This window comes from Dromaius novaehollandiae, chromosome 3, assembly GCF_036370855.1.
Source record: "Dromaius novaehollandiae isolate bDroNov1 chromosome 3, bDroNov1.hap1, whole genome shotgun sequence".
NCBI lineage: Eukaryota > Metazoa > Chordata > Aves > Casuariiformes > Dromaiidae > Dromaius > Dromaius novaehollandiae.
This window is the reverse complement of record NC_088100.1, coordinates 4,722,454-4,743,460: the sequence shown is the minus strand read 5'-3', so window position 1 is coordinate 4,743,460 and position 21,007 is coordinate 4,722,454. Positions and strand designations below refer to the sequence as shown.

The 21,007-nt window shown below is 41.2% G+C and overlaps 1 protein-coding gene across 7 annotated transcripts in view; it reads right to left on the bottom strand.

Moving 5' to 3' along the window:
* PKHD1 (PKHD1 ciliary IPT domain containing fibrocystin/polyductin) overlaps nucleotides 1-21,007 on the bottom strand; it is a 272,244-nt gene that overhangs the window by 120,823 nt on the left and 130,414 nt on the right. For all 7 annotated transcript variants that reach the window (XR_010388155.1, XR_010388156.1, XR_010388154.1 and 4 more), the window contains 5 exons: nucleotides 19,441-19,553; nucleotides 17,992-18,091; nucleotides 16,603-16,737; nucleotides 13,297-13,432; nucleotides 11,275-11,521 (listed from right to left, as the gene is read on the bottom strand). Coding sequence is in view for 4 of the 7 variants with exons in the window: in XM_064508296.1 (XP_064364366.1) it covers nucleotides 11,275-11,521; nucleotides 13,297-13,432; nucleotides 16,603-16,737; nucleotides 17,992-18,091; nucleotides 19,441-19,553 (731 nt within the window). In the remaining 3 variants the exon portion in view is untranslated. The remainder of the gene's footprint in view (nucleotides 1-11,274; nucleotides 11,522-13,296; nucleotides 13,433-16,602; nucleotides 16,738-17,991; nucleotides 18,092-19,440; nucleotides 19,554-21,007) is intronic.

Below are 21,007 nucleotides of genomic sequence, written 5' to 3'. Positions count from 1 at the left end.
AGAACATCCTCCCTACTCCCTTACCACACACACACATGCAAGGACTGCCAACATTTGTCTGATAATCTGATGCATCTTTTCATGGCACTCTTCTCTGTAGCAACTGTTAGAGATTGTTCCTCACTCTATGCATGATCCCAGCTGATTTGCAAAAGGATTGACACATGGTGGTCTATGCCACTCAAGATGCAGGAGAAGCTCTGATAGAAGCATCCAAAATTCCTGCTGAAGACTCCCTATCCTCCAAAAGGTCCCACCCCACCTCCCCATTCCCAGTCCTTGCCAGCACTAGCTATGCTTGTAAAAGGACTGGGGTGGCAGCTGCATAAATGCAGCTTATGTTTTTCCCCACTTTTTGTATTCTTCACACCACATACAGGGAATACCTGGGGATACCTGTCCCAGGATTGCAGGTCTCATTCTCAGCTGAGGAAAAGCCTTGCTAGCTGGCCCAGGTACCCTGGGGCCATGATTCTGTCTTAAAAATGAATGTAGCAGATTTATACATGAATAAAGTACTGCTGCAGGATTAAGGCAAGTTGGCAATTTCATCTTTAGTCCACTTAGTCACTTTTGACATTTGAGTTGACAGTGAGCTTAAAAAAACTCTCTTTTTAACATATCTGAAATGATATTTCTAAATATCAGAATATTATCCCCCAGCTAGACATCTCAGCATGTTATCCAGTGCTCCAGCCTGGATATGGCCCACTTACCCAAGAGAGACAACACTAAAACTCGTGTCACCTAGAAAGTTGCCTTTTTGTGTCTGCAATTTTTGGCTATTTTCCCCCTTACTGCTTAGGAGAGGATATACAATAGCAGTCGTCCTTGGGGAGGATTGCCTATACATTTTTATTTCCCTTTTTAAATCAGTTCCTATTTTTTGCTATTCTGGTGGCTGTAACTTCAGCAGAGGATGCTCAGATTACGCAGAAACATTCAGCAGAGAAACAGCAGTGGGAAACAGGGAAAGTGTGAATCAGCGAAGAATCACTCAACCAGAAGATATTGGCAGACCAATGAAACTGATTGGAAGGAGTTTATAAGGCTTAAACAGCTTTCGTACTACTAATAAACCTCCTCTTATAGGCATTAGCTGGACCAGGATATTAGGCTGCTAATTAAGCAAGTAAATGACAGCAAACAGATTATTGCCACAGTTATCAGCACCTGTACAGGTATTCAGGAAAACATTTCTAGCAACAGTAGCACACCACATATAAGGTTAAACTCTTCTGTATACCAGAAATCACTTTATTGAGCTACAAAGGTATACAATGCCATAGCAAGTGACAGAGACTCAGACCCATCCTCTGTGCAATGTGAATCCTTACATTTTTACCGCACTCTTCATCTCTGGAGAACTCTGATGAGATTGCTTGGACCACTTTTCCCAGGGAACTCTCCCCAGTACTCCTGAAAAATTATAAAGGCAGAGCAGAAAACCAGCAAGGGCCAATTACAGGGTCCTGGGCAACCTGCTCTATGTGACCCTGCTGGAGCAGGGGGGTTGGACTAGATGATCTCCAGAGGTCCCTTCCAATCTCAACCATTCTGTGATTCTGTAACTCCTGCTTGGATTCAAGGAGGGATACAAATCACCTGGTTCATCTATCAGAAAGGTAGGTGGCAATTCCACACTAGCCATCTAGCCCCCCCAAGTAGTGAATGAGGTGATCGACTCTGGTGGACACCAGTTTTAATGAGGGATTTTAAAGGGACCTCAAATAGCTATCTTAAACTGGACCTCTAACTTCTAGATGGCTAAAGCTAAGTGAAATACATCTTTCCCAATATGTCCACCTATAACAAGTAAGTTCTCTCTCCAAAGACTTGAAGTTAGGCTAGGGTTTTGATTGATTCAGACACTATCAATTTTCTTTTTCAGTGAATTGTTCTCAGTGTTTGGGACAGAGAGACAGGGAGTCTTGGCTGGAAAAACTGGGGATGAAAATGCCATTTTTTAATGCTGAAAAGGTCTTTTTGAGGAGGAAGGCTTTGTGTAGTTTCTTAGCAAGATAGTGTGGATTCCCTGACCTACATTTGGAAGTCTGTCCATGACCTGGGAAGGAAAGGGAGTAGGAGAGAAAGCCTGCCTGACCTCTTACAGCCTTAAATCTCTATGATGCCAGGGTTTCCTCAACCTGCAATACTGTGTCCCTGGCTTTCACATGCCTTGCTTGAGGTATGGCCACCCACAAACACACACCCTGCTCCTCAAATAGTGCCAGCACACAGAGACAAGTATTTTAGGAGCCTAAAAAACTTTGCAGCTCTGTACAAACCTGAACTTCTACAAGACAACAATGAGCCTCAGACTACATCCCCCTTGAAAGGATGTCAGTGTGCTTATTTTTTTCACCTATATGCCAAACAGACACCAAAATGGAAGTACCCTGCTAATGGAATTATCAGCCACAATTAGCACCATTTCCATCTGCCCTAAATAGCCAGCAATTTCACTGTGCCCTAAATAGCCACCAATCTACCTCTCTTTAATGTTAATGAAGCAGAGTAGCGCTCACACACACTAGTATTTCTAATTCAGAGGATCCAAGGGAGTCTACACGCATCATTAACATGGAGAGCTTCATTATCAAAGGAAAGAGCCTTCCCCTGAACTTCCCCTGGCTTTATTTGAAAGAAACTAGGAGGCAATGGTCTTAATGCAAAATTAACCCTCGCTTTAAACTGCTGGAAGCCTTTACAAACTGTAAGGAAAAAAAATGGATGACTCATTGAAAAGGCTGTATTTTTATATTGAAGCAGGTTTCAATTAAGGAGCAATTTGCTTTAGAAATATGGCAGGATTACTAGATAGGACTTTACAGTCTGAGTAACAATTTACCAATTGTGATCGTATAAACTGTTATGTAATTTAGCTCAAGTGCATTGTGCAGAACTGCTCAACATAGATGGCCCACAAAGGATTTGTTAAACCAATCAACAACATCAAGTAGAACAAATATTAACTTTCCTGTTTATGTTTACCATTAACTTACTTATCCTAAGGGTCCATATCTCTGTGTATGAAGGCAGACACTGTTTTTGGCTCTAAATGCTTTCTGTTTGATACATTTGTGTAATAATCCATTATGCTTATCCCTCTCCTAAAACAGGAAACAATATAGCATCTAACTTCAAACAGGACAGCAAGTGTTTATATTAACAGTCCAATTTATTGTTGGACAAATGGAGGCTAATTCTAAATTATGACCATAGCAAACACTTTACAGGTTTGATACTTGGCCCAAGAAGGGTTCATTTTATTTTAATTGCCAAGAATCAGAATTTTCAGTTGTTTTCAGTAAATGTGTGTATGTGTTGAGCGACAAAGGACAGGATTCATATCTACTTTGCATTATGAACTCCTACTACCAGTGAATTTTTGCAGGAGGTCTTTTTGAAAATAACTAGGTCTTTGCACCCGGTGCTGGGTAGCCATTATGGGATAGGCCTTCCCAAATCAGAGATGGTGTGATTGACAAGCTAAGATGACTTCATTTGAAGTAGCTTTTGAGTTTGCTACCAATAGCTTTCTACCTCATCCCTCTTCCTCAATCAGTTCCCCAGCTCCTGTAGTTTACAGGCAGTTATTTTAATGAAAATCAAAATCAGATACAAACTCTGAGCTGGAAACTGGCTGGTAAGCAACCAGTTCAGACATCTCTGCAGTGCAAGCGTAGCAAAGACCTGCAGTGACAACCTTGCATCCTACCTTCCCCGCAGCAGGCAGGGCCCTGAGGCATTCAGTGTGTATTTGAAAACTTGGATACAGTCCTCTACAAATTAACACATTAGGGTTAATAATCCATTGGTTACGATAGCGTGTCCCAAGTGGCAGACCTGGCTCACACCTATCCAGCCCATAACAAATATCCAACTGGCTTGTCAGCTTTTTCCTTGCAAGCAAAGAAAGTGTTGAGTTCTCAATGCTTCCTTAATGCTGAATATCTCTCCCTGCACTCAAGCACATCCTAGCCAATGGTCCAGCTGAGGTATAGGATTGGGGACATATCTCATTCTGCAGATTCATAAGCCTGTGCAAGGTCTGCATCTGCTGCCAATACTGCAAGCTGCAGGGGTAGAGGAAAGGGGTCTAATGCTGGGAACCATTTTTTTCTTGGCTACTTTGGCTGGATGAGCCAGATGTTCTTAGAAATACAGCACACTGAAAGACCTGAAGTTTATCTCCTGTGTTGGTTAACTAACAGCCAACAGCCAATGATTAAATATTGGCCTCTAATATCATGCCACAGTCTGTCTTGTGAGGCCAAGTGAGCATGCAAGCCACCCATGCATGAACACAGTCATGTATGCAGGGAGGATACGGGACCAGAGAGCAACTGAGCGTGTACACGCTGAGTGAAAAAGCATGCTTGCAAGGGTGTTTCACAGCAGGTGGGTGTTCATCTGAAGGCACCACAGTAAGTAAATATCAAAGGAAAAGCAAAACTAGAGTAACCATTTGAACTCTCTTCAAGACTCAAAGACACACAGGCGGGGGGTATGCTATTCTTTTCACACTAACCCATCAACAGCGGCTGGGTTTGCAGCAACTGAATGCATGCACTACGGGAGAGGATATTAGACCAGATTTAAGAATTAAGGCTATAAAGAAGAAAGTTAATCTTTTCCTCTGCAGCAGGCTAGCAAGAGAGAAGCAATAAAAGGCTTGAACTACAAGACTGGTGCTGAGCAAGAAGTCCCATGTTTCCCCAGCGAGAAGGAGGAAGCGAATGAAAGGGAACAAGAGGTGACAGTCCTTCTGGTGCACGCAGTCACAGAGTGTTTGGAATCCCCTTCGCCGCAAGGTGCTGCCTGGCCGCCGATTATTCTAACACTCTCTTCTTGTAAAAATTATGCATAATGTGAAGAAACTTTTAAAGTCACTTAATCATGTTATGACAATTTTTTAATGAAAATTTGTTTTAATATTAATAGAGACTCATATTTTCATGATAATATGGGTAGCGGTGGCATTTGGAGCAGCAGTATCTAGCCTGCAGCCACACTGTGCTGTGCCATGGCATAAGCTGTTCTTCACAGTACTCAATAACTTTCCCACATATAAATTTATAAAGACTTTTATAAGCTTCAATTACATTTTTAAAAGACATAAAAACCCTCTTCAAAGAGTGCTTAAGTGACACATTAGTTTAACTTTCAACTGGACTTGATGAAGAAGGCATTTGTTATTGCAATGTAAGCTCGGAAATGAATACCCACTGCCCTGGAAGTTATTGGGTAAAGCAGTTCAGGAAAGAGAGTCAAGAAACACTGCATATACTTGCTTTTCTCTAACAGAGAAACAGCTCCTAAAAGCAAATATACTTTCTTTTGGCGGGGGGGGGAAGACCAATAGACTACATCTACACTGGTAAATGAAACAGCACCAAGATAAAGACTTGGGCACTATATTGTTATTATTAAATTATTAGAATGGTCCTGGACATGCTTTTGACTTGTGCCAGCCAACCTTTTCCCCAATTACCAGACAGGGGGAACCTTCCCAAAAAGGTAGAGCAGATGAAACTTCCCTGTTCTTCTGGAGGCTAAGAACATTAATAATGTGGTCATGCCAAACCTTGCCAGATGCCCTCAGGGCTAGGGAATGACCCTGAGGTTGCGGGGATATAGGCAACCACAGAGTACCAAGCCTTTCTCCTCCTGTGCAAGTGAATATCGTTTGCTTGTGTCTTTCTCTACCTTCCTTGCCATACCAGTACTCTTCTCAAAACCCATTACGTGTCTCAGCCTTTAAGATTTTTGGAGCTGGAGTCAAGCCCTAAAACTCAGGCCCTAAAGCACCACGGAAGCAACAAAAACACCATCTCAAGCCCCTCACAATTTTATTTAGGGGCACAAAGAATGTGTCACTATAGACCAAGAGACAGATACAGAACATGGGAGATGATACTGTTTCATTGCTATTGCCTGAAACTTCCTCCTTCCATAGTGTGACCTCCTGCCAACATGAGGATGCTCTTGTGCTTACACTTCAGTCTGAGGATCAGCAAATGTGGGTACAGTGCCTAAAGCTGGGGCTTGGAGGCTTTTCACTCGTGGTTTTAACAGTACCCGTTTTCTGGATTACAGGGCCACGACGAATCCTCAGTTCTAGTAAAAAGTAGAATTAGGAACAAGGAAGTTGCAGAAATGTACTCTGGGGCCCGGTAGGGCAGCACGAAATGCTTTCTTCCAGAGCCATTTTTAAATCTGTGCCCTTGAGAGTCTGAAGACATCCAAGTAACACTACTTTCATCTTTCTACTGAGATTAGAGGAGCGCAAGAGACTGCACTGTTAGGAAGTTCTTCCTGTCACCCAGCATATCTTTCTTTTTCTCTCTGCTCAATTTCTGACAGTTGTTCCTAATCATTTTTTTGTTGTATTAATCCTAAACTATTCCCCTTCTATTGTGAACACTCTTCAAATATATCTAGACAAAATTCACCCTTTTGTCCTCTTCCTCCACCCCCCCCCCCACACATGCTCTGGTCATGCTGTGGCTATTGTATTAATTGACTCATATCCTTCATTCCCTCCATCTCCTTTTACTCCCCGCCCTTTTCTTCCACCGGGTCCATCTGAGAGAGCTGTCCCTGTGACCGAAGCCTCCCTGACCCACCACGATGCTGCCTGCTCTGCTCAGCTGCCTGCTGACAGTCTTCCAGCTCACCATGGCGGCTGGTAGCAGCTACTCAGGAGAGAGGATCTGGAAGCAGCACAGAGAGGATACTCTTGGTCTCTCGGGTTACCCTAGTCAGCACACAGTCCTTGAGAGGACAAGCTAGCAGCCGGCCTCTGCTACTCAAACTGCCAACTATCATTGACATAAATTGACTCCCAGCTTGCGTAAATGAATAATAAAAAAGGGGGAGAAGGGGGACTTGCTCAAAATGAAAGGTTGACTGAGAAGTGCCAGCTCCTCTTGCTATGACTATCCAAAACTCACAAGCAATTTAGTGGGAAGGCAGAGTTTAGCTTAGGGCTCGAACATTTCCAGAGTTCGACAGCACTGGTGCAGATGAACTCACTCTTTAACCACCTTTTGATGTCAGGAGGAACAAGGTGTATTGCATACATTATCTGTCAAGAACTATTAACATTTTTATTGCAGCAGTGCCCAAAAGGACTCAGTCAAGCTCAAGGCAATATTGTGAGAAGCTTCATACACCCACATAGCACTGACCCGCAGAGCCGTCAGCTTGTGTAAGCAAGGTAAACACAGGCTAGAAAGGAAAGTGACTTGCCTAAGACCGCAAAGTAATTAAGTGGGCCAGAAAAATCTAGCATAGTCACATTTTGTCTTCTACCCAGCACCCTTCCTACTAAGTCAGAATGCTTCCTAACTCTTAACCTATTGCGGACTTTTGTTTTAGTTAGGAGAAACAGTAATCACATGCGAAGCCTGCAGGTAGCTGATAGTTTTACATTTTCCCCCTGTTTAATGGAACTTGATTTTTTTTTCTCCTGTTTGGGAGGGATCTTTCTCCTCCTTTTTCTAAAACAGGAGTTATAAGACAGCCATGAATTATTCAGAGCTATCTGACAGAGCACTTCAGCATTGCTGCCTGTGTACTACTAACCTGAAACAGCAAAAATGGTTCAGATTTGTACTTTAAAAAGAAAGTGAAATGTTGAGCAGGGCACTGGGAGAAGAAGCGTGGGAAGAAAAGAAGGAACGATGTTTTGATCATTATTTTCTTTTTCCACCCTTTATTTTTAGTGTCAGAAACTTGCAAGTGTCTGCCTCATGTAACAGGAGTGGTGGCAGTAGTTGGCTGAGCAGCATTTCTCCATTGGATCCTTTTAGCTGCTCAAAAGCAGGAACAAGGCCAGTTCGTGGAGACAAGTGTGGCAACAGAAGTGAGCTGGGATGGCACTCAGGAGCTGTACGACCATCAGAGCTGATGGGAAAGACCTAGATGTATCCCAGCACTGGGTTAATATAGAGGTGAGATATAAGGCACTGCTGGTAGGAGTCTGAACTCTCCAAGCTTTTTATTTAGGACATTTTCTATCTCTACGGAAATGAGAAAATGGCTCAAAAGTAGCTTATAGCAGACTGGATTTACTGGAAGTGTGAAGAGATACCAGTGAGGAGGACATATACCCTACAACAAAGCAGTGGTTCACCTACCCATAGAGTGTGTAAGCTCTCAGACACAGACCTGCAGCTAAACCTCTCCTGCTTGACTCACTGGTGCCGTGGGCTGTCCTCCGGTGCCAAGGCCAGCTGGCACTGTCTGGCCACGTCCAGACTATCAAATTCTTTCATCCTCCAAAACAGCATGGGCATACCCAAACTGCCCTACTGGAAATGCTGCCTGGGTCGTGTTGACCCCTAGCTCATACCCAGGAATTGTCCTGGATCAAAACCATGCCAAAGATCATTATAAGGCTTCAACAGCAGGAACAGCTGAAACTGGGAATGGGTTCAAAATGAATTGCAAGGAGAAAACGCAGAAGACAGCACTTGTATACATATATCTATGCACACGCAAACACTCCATGGGCTGGTGTAAGTCTTATTTCCCTAGAAACCAGTAAGAAGACTGAATCAGAGGAAGATCTTTGGATTCATTTGGCTTTCTCCATGAAATGCCCCATAAGAAAATAAAACATTATTTGTTAAAGTTATAACACTAAAAATGATTAAGATATATAGCACTTTTCATTATAGGATACTTGCCTGCTTTAAGAAAGGTGAAGAATTATGATAAAGTTCAAATTATCACTATTTTATATGTATGTTTTAATTTTTTATATTTACTTGAAGAATTTTCACACAAAAGTCAATTTTCTTTTTAAGATTTTTCTTAAAATATATGTAAGTGTATTCTCAAAGTTTACATTAACTTGGCAATATTGGAGTGGACTTTTAAAAATTTTTAGTTATTCTCGGTATTTTTTACCAAGCAGTCATTTTTAGTCTGAAGGTAAAGTAGCTCTTTTTGGGGGGAGGGAGGAAGGAGAGGCAGGAGTGGTATTTCATTTTTTTTAACCTGTTCTTGTTTTTATTATTGTTATTATTATTCACAGTTTCTGGATAGGTTTTGCCATCAAATGAAACAGAACAACTGTCACCAGAATGAAGCCAAATGTGCTGCCTCTGCTCTAATCACATCATACCACAGTGAGAACGAACAGCTCAGCGAAGATGAGGGCCCAGTCATGGAAGAACATCTCAGAATTGCATCCTGAACCAAGGCAGGTGAAATATCACTCTTCTCTGCCCCTAAGGAAGCTGGGCTTAATCCTTCTAGTCACGTAAAGTAAGCCAAGGCCATTACCCAGTGTCTGCTATCTCCCTGTTTAATCCGGACAATGTTACTTGCAGTACCGCGATAGCATTTGTAGTGGAGAGCACCAGATGCTAAAATACCGAGAAGCAATATTCACATAGTCACATCATGGCATTCAGTTTAGGATCAAGACACCTGAATGCCTGCCAATGTTTATAGACACACTGGGAGACTAAGTGCCCTCTACAGCTGCTAGTGACGTAGTTAAGTACAGTCAACAGAAATCCAAAAAGCAATGCAGCTGACCAGCCCCCAGGAGAAGGATCAGATAAACAGAGGCATCTAGTGCCATTTAAAATGCCCCAAGGAGTCCAAACAATTGTTGGAGATGGCAGATCTGACACAGCACCTCCTGGAGATCCTTGCTCTTCTACCACCTAAGCAACAAGCTAAGTGGGATATCTTAGGACACTTTAAATGGCACTGGATGCCTCCACATGGACAACTAAATCAAAGAGCCAGATTTCCACCACCTGTAATGGGATACGTAGTCGGTGTCTACCTGGTAACCACATAGAAACTTCAGGACAACATCCAAGTTTTTAGTTCTTCACCACAATTTGAATTCCACTCAAATCTGAGTTTTTGGACCACCCGCCATATCATTCTGGTAATATTTGAGCACTGAATAGGCTTTGAGATTTATATCAGAGATTTACTGTAGTCCTTTTCATCCATGAACTGACCTGTTCATTTATGCTTTGGGTGCATCTGTCATGATTGAGACAAAGAAGTGAGTTTTTAATTTCGATCTATAAATGGTGAGTGTCACAAGCATCCATTGAAATCAAGTGAAAATTTGTATTTATGTACTTCAGAAAAGCAACTACCCAATTGTTAAGAAAGCTCTGCCTCTCACAATAACAAAAGCTCACTTCTGATACTGATATGTCCCTTGTACCATTGCCTGATTCCATAATGATGATGAAATGTAGTCTATATAGACTGGAATATAACCTATATAGTATGTAATCATATAGACTGAAACAAATTGCTTAGGCAAGTAGGCCTGGGTCAGTCTTAATATGGTCTGATGATCTGAATTGATTAAATTCACCTCACAGCAAACAAAAGACAATAAGATGAAAGACTAGAAAGTCCTGATGATGTAGGTAAGAAATGCATGGCTTCAACAGAATTGCAGAAACCTATCTAATAAAAAAAGTTTTCTTGTAACTCAATACATCACGAACTTACTACATCTTCTAGATGATATGGCTGCTCATTGCATGAGAACTGGGCCCATGAAATCATAAAATGCCAAATTCAGTATTAGTAGGAAACATAATACATGAATGATAGCTTATGAAATTAACATACAAAGGAAAGTAGATGGCAGAGATTTTCTGCTGAAGACAAGAAAAACCATGTTATCATGACCACTTTTTCTTTAGGAGGCTTGGGAGAAAACCCTCACAGTGAGTATAGACAAAAACACTTTCAGATCTTGACTTCAAATCTAATTAAATTCAAACTTTATTTTTTTTAAGCTAGTTAAGTAGCTTTCTGAGGACTTCAAAAAAAAAAAAAAAAAAGAAAGCCTTGGGTGGGCCATATCTAAATTTGTAAATAAAATAAGCCAAAGACTGGCCTGAAGGCCAACTGGCATGTGTAATTCTTATGACTGTCCATATAGTTAAGTTTTCCTCTCGAAAAACACAACGAGTACATCCAAATTGCTGGGTTGGGAATGGTCCCTGTGCTATCTCTCAAACCATGCCTGAGAAGTGTCTGGGCAAGAACAAGTAGCCAGGCCAAACACAGTGCCAGAGATCATATGGACAAAAACACAGACTATCGTGCAGCCAGCACTCAGGCTTTTGCCCTGACCTGGTTTAGTTCACCAGCAGAGAGGCAGTTTCAGAGGAGTCTTGGGACTGTGTTCAGACCAGCGCATCTCTAAGTATAAAGCACAGAAAGAGGCATTCATGCCAGTTTTTCAAAAGTGGAATGGTTACTTACAGATATATAGACATACGGTGAAAGACAAGGTCCCTCCCACAAACGCTGCCTCTGGAAGCTTGACTGAAGTTGGCACTGCTTGCACAAGACATTGCAAGGATGTCTGTGGAAGGGAGGAGATGACTGCCTTCGTGCCCTGTGACAGAGCCATCAAGATCCTCAAGGATGGCAGAGTGAGGAAAGGGGAAGGACACTTGATAAGGCGCGTTGAGAAAGGTCAGCCGTTCAGCTCTCACTGTGAACCCACCTGGGGAACAAGCAGCAATTCAAAAACAGAGACTGACCTCTTCAAATAACAGACCCAAAGACTCTGAAAAACAATGTGTTAGCTTTACTTCACTCGCCCTTTGGAGAAATGTCTGCTGAGTCAGAAAGAAGTGGCTTCAGGTTTCCAAAAAATTAAAAAAAAAAATTAAAAAAAAAAAAGAGAGAAAGAGCTGGTTATATGAATTGCCATGTTCTGGCCAAATCTTAGGTCTCACCTGTTGTGACAGGACTTGTGGTTACAGCCTTCTCTGATCTGGCTGCTGTTCCTGGCTCTATCTTCAACTCGTGAGTGACTCTAAACATTTCTTTGCAGACCCCTTTGCCAAAATTTACAGTCCCCAAAATGGTGATCCTTACAGCTCCTTTCTACCTTGCTTATAAGATAAATTCTTTGGAGGTGAGGGTGGTCTATCTGTGTGTTAAATATATATGTGTGCATATGTACAGTATCTGGCACAATAAAGCCTTGGCTGAAACGTTTGACTGGAGCATCTCTTCATTATTGTAACATGGACAGTAACGAACGGGAGAAATGTTCATCAGGACTAAAGCTCAGAAAGTTTTCAAGCACATTAATATTTCCAGAAATCACTGCCCCACAAACGATAACAAGTTGGCTTTGGCATGAGCATTCGTGAGCTACATTTGATTAGTATTTGACAATCCTATTGTCAGTTGTAGCCTCTCTGAGTTAGATTTTACTATTTCTGCTGTTCTTTGATCTCACCTCCTGAAGTCTTTTTCTCTGTTATGTTATTGTAGGACAGTATACATTTATATATAAATATATTTAACAAGTAATTGCAGTTGGAACACTCTTCAAAGAGCCTTTGGGTACCTCATCAAAGCTCAAAAGGATCCTTAGTTTACATATGTTATCTGAGGCAAATTTACCTAGGATTTAGGCTGGCCTGAGGTAGGAGCTTGGTGGAATTCTGTGAGGATGTGTCATAGTTATTAAAGAAATCATCACTCTTGAAATGTTACCTCCCAAAATGAAGAAGCAGTAACAAGTCAGTGTATTAAAGCCCATTCTTAAATCTCACTAAGGCTTTAGAAGCACTATCCCAAACTCAGAGAAATGAGAAAATGAAATCAGTACAGCCTCAAAAATGAGTGATATGTGACTTCGACTAAATAATGAAACTATTTCAGATGGAGGTTGTCTGGAGACAGCTTGCAACCTGAACCTCAGCCCATGCAGAGCACAGCAGCTAAAGGGCTTGGTTCAGCCCGCCAGCAATATCAGCAAAATAAATATACTGAAGAGAGTGATTATGGTTAAGGACTGGTTATTATTGCACATACTGCTATTAGCCCAGCTCAGGGATTTTCTCAATTCATCTGAGCTACACAACTAGCATGTTATATATCTTGAGTATACATATCATCATCTCATGTTTCACCTCTGTGGAAATGGGGAAGGGCTATTATCCTGGCAGTTGGGGAAGCGAAACAGAGAGAGTGGTGCTGTTTTAAAAGTTATTTAGTGCACTGAAACCTAGGAGAAGCAGGTATTTAACTACTTCATAACCTAGATCTTGATAACTCACCTATAGCAAACATAGTGGTGAGAGTACAGAAGCAAAACTAAGGTCAGTACCCATCATCATTGCAGAAGGCCTTCTCCAGGATACAGCTGAAATATCTATCAGTGATCCTCTGTGGAACCATAAACTTCTTACATGTGACTGTGAAACGGCTGAAAGCCAGGGACTTTGCAAACCCTGCTAAATAGGTGTAAATCCAACTCACCCTGCCCTTGGTAACAGCCAGAACAGGTCTCGATTGCTGCACAAGTGCTTACATCAAAGTTCTTGAAAGTTGTGTTGGAGATGAACAGCTGGTATCTTTTGGGACTTTTTAGTCCTGCTGACATACAGGTCCTATCCTGCAACGAAGAAATGAAGAGTGCTGTGAAACATATCAATGTTTGAGACTCCAAGTACCATTAATGAGTCCAGGATCCAGTAGCTAGGACACAAGGATGTGATTTCATCTAAGACCACGGTTCTGGGGCAATTCACACTATTTGAAAGACAGATTGCCTTACAACTTCTGACAAGCAGTATCCATTTCATTCACCATTTGCAGGATGTTATAGTTTTATGTTCTTTATAAAGGGCAGTGATTGCCTCATTTGCTATGTTGCACACTAGGTGAGGATGAACATTTGAAGGAAGAGGAAACTGCACATTCCCTGAGATAGCTGCATTCATTCATCTCAGAAGACCTTCAGGATCAGAGGACGGTGGCAAAGTAGAACTGAGACCTGACCAGCCAACAGCCTGCAGCAGAAGAGAGACAGGCAGAGAGAGAAGAGAGGGGACAGACATGCAACTGGGTCTTGGAATCCAGAAGTGTTGTGTAGCTTGGTGTAATTAAAAAGGTGCTGTACTGAAACTAAACCTGGAGGAAAGGACCCATGTGTAAGGCACAATGAGCAGACTTATGTGCAGCTGCTTTCACTTTACTTTGCCTTGTCTAGAAAGCCTGAGTTTTCTCCATTTTAAAAAGCTAATTATTCTAAATTTATGTTCTAAGAAAGACCTGACTGTTAAGATTAAAAGTTCTGTTGTGTGGTTGGGGTGGTATTTGAGCGAGATTCTCTTCAAAGCTCTAGTTGACTTCAGGGTCCAGTCAAGAATAAAAAAAAGTAAAGTAATCATTTAGAGACAGGAGAAAACGTGAAAAGGAAGAGCAAAACCCACAAATGACTGGAAACGTGGCGATTCTAGGCCATGACACAGGGAGTGTATACCCACTTGTCTCTCTCCGCAAACTTATCTCAGAAATAGGTTGGGAAGAAGGATGGACACAAAGCTAACGGGTAGCCTAGAGGAGAAAGAACTGGCAGAAATGCATCTCATGATGCCATTTCTGAGGCCAGTAAACACTTTCGCAGAACAACTCTCTAAATCCATAGTACAGAACCAAGAAATCCCACCTCTGTGAAGACATTTAAGTGTAGACTGAAATGGACTTTTGTAAATAGTTTGTCACTTTAAAGGGACAGTGCCATCCTTAATCTCGTTAAGAGTCAGCAGCTCCATCACCTCTCTTATCCTCAGGTCAAGATACCTGAGGTGATCATCCTTGGGTCAGCTTCCTCCAAGTGACTGCTGAGCAGAAATCCCAGCCTCCAAATCATTCAGGACACCACTCTTAGGAATACTTACCTTTGCTTTTGTTTTATCCATCACCATTTCTATCAGGAAAATGACTTAAGGAAGTCTTTCCTTTGGCTCTTATGGGCACTGGAGCTAGCCATGACACTGATGTGTTAATTGGTCAAAGCCCCATTTTTTCAATGCCCTGATATTTTCAGATAACTATCCTGTTTTAAAGCCCTTCTTTCAAAAACTGGAAGGGCTAGGAGAGTGGAATATCCAATGTTCCTGTTAAATTAATGTCATAAAGCTTTAATTGATATTAAAGAGGCATCATTATTAAAGGAAGAATTACATAAATTAAGATGTAAATTATGACAAGGAGGCTCTTATCATGAGATAATCAAAGATAATCACCCCCCTGGGGTGCTGCAAGAAACAAGGCACAGCTGAGCGCCTCTAAATCTCTTAACAAGTACAACATTGGAGTTCTTCCATGGATCCTGCAAAGCAAAAACAAAGATGCCTACCCTTTCCTGTCTGAGAGAAATTCGTTATGTAGTTGGGCCACCATAAGACTGGACCGGCAAGACCAGGATTTTATCTGAGCTATATACTCTAGGTAGATCAACCTGCTGCAGAGATTCCTTTCTGCAAGCTACTAAAGGAAACTCATTTAAACCTGTTTCTCAGCCAGTCAGAGGGGAAATGAATTTCATAAACAGCAAGAGAAAATAGAGCAGGACAAAAAAAAAACCCTCAAACCCATGAACAAGCAACTGTGGCCAGCTGTTACTGAAATCCTGTTGTTGTCGATGTTATTAATCTGTTAACAACATAGTAGCACCCAAAAGACTTTATCCAGTCACATAAAGAAATAATGAAAGAAGATCAGGCTTACTGCATAAATAAAAATGTTGCAGTTAGGTGGCATTTTTCATTCTAAGGAGTTCTACATAGACTGATGATTGTATGAGAGATCAGAGGAAACCAAAATGTGAACCCGGATAGGATCCAAATCCTTTGCACCCCCTCATTATTCTCAAATCACTAAATTAAACATCTCAGTTGTATTTGGTTAAAAGACGTTGGGATGATAGTGCAAAAGATTTATAGGAATGGCTGTTAGAAGAGGCTGGTCTCCCCAAAATCATAATTTTTCTTGAAAATTCAATTTCTGTGAAATTCCAATGGTTTTCTGAGACGATGACAATCTTGGAAAAAGCATAGTTAAGGAAAAAAATTAACACTTTTCTTGCTCAAACCCTTCAGATCAGGAAGAAGTTTAATTTTGTTTTCACTCTTCAGTGTTATGTTTTATAAAGAATATATATGAATATACATCATAATATGTATTGTTCCAACAGTTTCAAATTAAAATGAAAAAGTCAGCTCCTTGATTCAGGGCTATTTAAAAATTCTTCAAAACTCGCATACCAAATTAAAAAGACTTTTGCAAAAAATGCTGAATTTTCCTGCAGAATGCAAACTCTGAACAGCTGATGCTTGTTCAGCTATACCATCAACCGGTATGAATGGAGTGCCTGAAAAATGATGCAGGGTCCAGCTGATCAAATGTCATTTCTCTTCCAGGGCTGCAAGGAGAAAACAGCAAAATTTCTTGTTCTAGCAGTCTAGGAGAGCAGCACTGCTGCTCCACATCCCTCTGCTTCATCATCAGGTCAATGTCCTTTGCGGGGGCTGCTTGCTTCCTCCAAGAGATGGAAGGCAGCTACAGGACTAAGCAAATAGATCAATGCCCAAACCTCATCATTTTTCTGGGTCTAAGTCCTTACCACTCTTAAATAGCATCTATTTAAAGACCAACCTTCACTGAAGCTGTCGCAGAGCAGGAGCTGTTCTTGAAGTTGTGTTCTTGCTTTCCAAAATCCCTGTTTGAAGGGCTGTGGTGCAATTTAAGAGACACTGAAATGATTCCCAGAGGGCTTACCTTTTGCCCAAAGTGTCCAGTTAAAAAGCTGTTAGTTACAGAAGTATTTCCCAGGCTTTCTACGATGTCAATGCCGAAGTCTTTGCAAGCATAAATCTGGAAACTCTGGAGTTCAACATTGCTGCTGCTAAAAATCTATTTAAAAACATAATAAAGGAAGAAAAAATTTCTGTGGTTTATGGCTGTGCTTTCTTCACTATACAATAAAAAGGGGAGTGTAAAAACACACAAAAGTGTTGAATGTGTATTTATTATTTGAAAATCTCCCCCTAATTCCTTATTTCTGCTTTCAATTAATCATATAAACCATTCTACATTCTGAAAACTTATTTTCACATTGAAAGGGAAAAAAAACAGTAAGAAAAAAAGGGAACTGAGGATCAGTAACAAGTGGGGTCAAAAATGCTCTAAATATCGTGGTTTTCATTATTGGAAAGAATAGCAGGGTAAAAGAAGTTAAGGTTTATAGCAGAAAGATGCTTTGAACATAATCAGGAACATTATTTAAGTCACCTAACTGCAAGAATATTCTTATAAATAAGGCAAATAGAGGTAGCCCATTGAGCAAAAGCAAGACAAACTTGATTATTAATGTATGTTTGGCCAGTAACATATAATATTACAAGGCAGGTAGAGAAAAGTCAACGAAAGTACAAAACGTCCTTTCGTTTTATTCCTTTTCATACTAATAAGCTTTTCCAGAAAGAGAACATGCCACCTAACTCTCTGAAAAATTGGACACCTTCAAAGGAAGAGCCATTAGAAGGATTAGAGATTAGAAAACACGCTTTTCAGAGAAGCACACACAATCTTCTTAGCTCATCAAAGACAGGGTTAAGAGGAGACCTGATTGCAACCTGTAAGTACCTGTACGGGAAGAAAGTATCAGATAATAAAGGGCTTTTCAGCAGTTAGAGGAATAGTGAGCTACAATAGCTGGAAAGTGAAGCTAGCCAAATACAAATTAAAAAATTCACATTTTTAACAAGAGGAAAAATTCCTATGGAAACTGTTAACCCACTGAAGATAAGTTCTCCACCACCTAGAATCTTTACAAATAGCTCAGATCCACTGGGAGGACTTCTTTGGCTATATTATACTGGTAGCCATACACTAGATGATTACAGAGGTCATTTCAGTTGTTTATGAAAGTAAGGCTGATTCTGCACTGAAGCAATAAGGAGAGGTCCCATGAACAAATGTTCTTCTGCCTTTATCATCAAAACAGAAACCTCCAGCTGAAGGGCATTGACATACCAGTACAGGAGTTTTTATAGCAACTGCAGCCTCTCTGCTGCCTAAAAGATGAAGACTGTATAGAGAGGATACAGTCTCGAAGATCAAACAGTATTTCCCGAGCACCATAAAAAACAGTGAGAACAAACATACCTGGGCTCCACCTTGATTGCTCCAAGCTGTGAAGCTGTGGAACTGCACGGGGCTGTCCAGGCTCGCTGGCAAATATTCTGGATACACCAGCAAACCACACCTGTTTAGGGGAGAAAGCAAAGGAGACCATTTCTCTACAGTGCATGTATTTATGGCCAAATTTTCCTGTTCATTCTTTCAATATCTAAAGTCTTAAATCTGCAACAGCTCCCTGCACAAGACTTTACTATTTACTCAAAAACAGAAGGCTTGGGGATACAAGTATTTATTGTAGGCATCTAACAATACCTGAGAGCTCTCTTAAAAATCCTTTTCATGCATTTTCGGAATTAGCCACACCAGGGCTAGCACCCACCCTGTGGTGTCACAGACAGGCACACACTGCAGAACATAGCCAGCACCTTCATGAGCCTTTAACCACCGTTGGCTTTAGCTAAACGGTAGGTGAGTCTGGATGGGTAAGTCCCTTCTAGTTCCTAGATTCAGCCAATTTGTACTCCAGATGTACATGTTCCTGGATGCAGTCCTTGGTTTGACTTTCTCAGAGATTTCAAATCCAGATTATAATCCAGATTTTCTCAAAATTCAAGTGACCGCACCCACTGACTTTTAACATAATGTCACTTTGTGCTGTGATTCTGTTTTAGGGAAGCATACGCAAATGTAAATAGCTACTGTTGGATATTACAAGAACAACAGTTATATGTAATATCTGATATGCATGTAGCGCCCTTTATCTGGTTTGACTGCAAAGTGCTTAGACTCCATCTCAATCAACTTAATCAACTGAACTCTAAAATTTGAGTAGTCATGCTACTATTACAGAAAGCATCTGGAGATAAGAAATGCCGTTCCAGGTCCTGAGACCCCATGTCATGTTTCTAATGGCAGTCTGTAATAGATGCTAACAGAGGAGCCTAAGAAAGAGATTGTGTATCTGTTCTCTTCCATGGTACCCTCTTCTGGTCAAAACTCCTGCTATACCTCAAAATCAGCTTTAAATTCAACACAGGAGCACATGCTTAAGTGCTTTGCTGTTAAATAGTTGACTAGAAAATGTGCTAATGTTGCACCTTAACCTACATCAGGGTCATTTTACTCCCTATTTAAATAAGGGGGTAAGGTGGAACTGCTGTTAACAGTACAAGGGAATGATGCAAGTAAACGAGTTGAAAGAGAAAAATGGGCTGAACTGAAACTAAAAAGGAAACGATTTACAAGCAAGTCATGAGTAACAGTCCCAACCACATCACTGTCAAACACTGATCCTGTTCTGCTGCGGAGAATTCTGCTTAACAAGGGGGAAAGCCCCTAAAGGAGAGCAAAACCGGGGAAAAAAAATAAGAAAAGGAGAGAGAGAGACAGGAGTGCAAAGCTCTTCCCACTGCCATTATATGTAGTGCTACCACAACAGAAGGGAAATCTCTTTAACCAAAGATCCCCGAGTACCTTGTGCAGGAATGTGCTATGTTCTCACTAAAGGAGAGAAGAGGTATCCGGGATGGTCCCTCAGGGAAGAGATGAAATAGATACCCGTACCCAGCAGCACACACCATGTTACCCTGCAGAGAAGCATAGGCAACTGTTAGAAAAATATATGCCAGGTTTCTGGAAATTAAAACAAGCTTAAGAAGAAAACGCACGCATTAAAACCCTGGCTGTGGACCTCAGTCCATGGCTGGCCTATAGCAGTTGATTCCTTTTTTTCTGTGTCCAAAATCACACCCTGTTCTCATCTTGTCCTTGGGCCACTCTTGAAAACCCCACTCTCAAGCCAAGTTATAAGGGTTGGCCAAACAACAGAAACAAGTGACAGCAAAAAGAGGTTTCCATAACTCCACAAGAAGCAGGTAAGAAAAAAAAGAGAATGTGGAAAATTTCTTGCCCACTCAAATCCGTTCTAACTAGAAAGGTAATGCTATGAATGAGAGGTAGATCACAATTACTGTTTATTAATCTATTTTTCAATCTGAAAATTTAACTTGAATTTCAATCTGAAAATTTCAATCTTTTCCTTATGTCTCCAAAAATAAATACAGCCAAATGGAAAGAACACTGGCACTAAAAACTGAGATCCCTAAAAGTCAAGACAAAGCAGAGAGCTACATCTTCAGGATATGTCAGTAGCTGGATGTGAAAATGAAATTCATTCAGATCTGTGATAAGTTACAGGTTTTGTCTTCTTTTTACCAGGACAAGTGAATAACCATGGGAAGATGTGCTCTAGGTTACCATCCCTTAATGTTTCAAGATGTAGAAATTACTGAGTTGCATTTTTTGTATTCTTTGTATTTCTATGTAGTTGCAAGAGGTGAAACAGAAGTGATCATGAGATCTGCCTGGCCTTGAAATTAGCAGTTTAATGCTTACAGAGTCAACAGCAAGTGGATTATGCAGGGGGATAAAGAGTGATAAAGGAGTTTTTCTGCTCTAGGACAAAAACCTCGTCTTACCTGCACCACTTGGACAGTAGCCAAACGTAGTTGTTTTTGGATGGTGTCCATCACAGGGATGCTTTAATGTGCACATCTGGGCATGATCCCTCTTGCCTATCTTATATGTCTAAAAATTTGATGCTGAAGTCCATGCTGGTAAACTTGGCATCCCTATGCAGGGGAAGGTAAGGCATAGGTATGTCCAGAGGGCAGTTCATCTGATCTACCCTTAGATAAGATAGATTGCTCTCTGGAGATACTCAGTTCTCCAAGGAGAGCCTAAGATGAGCTTTCCTGTGACTGTAAGGCGAGCTTGTTCACTAAGATCAGGACTGACACCCACCGACTACCATCTCATAGGTCACCGGACACTGTTAAAACAGTAATGGCTTTTTGGTCCCTGATGACCCAAATCAAAGTGAAATTTTGTGACCTGGAGGTGAGAGCCTCCATATTCCAATTACTTTCTCCTGACCCATCTGAGTGAGTTCCCTGCAGTCATGATCTCTGACATCCGTCAAACAACAAAGAGATATCAATAACCAAAGCACAGCTCTCTCTCTCCCCTGGTAAAGCTGCTG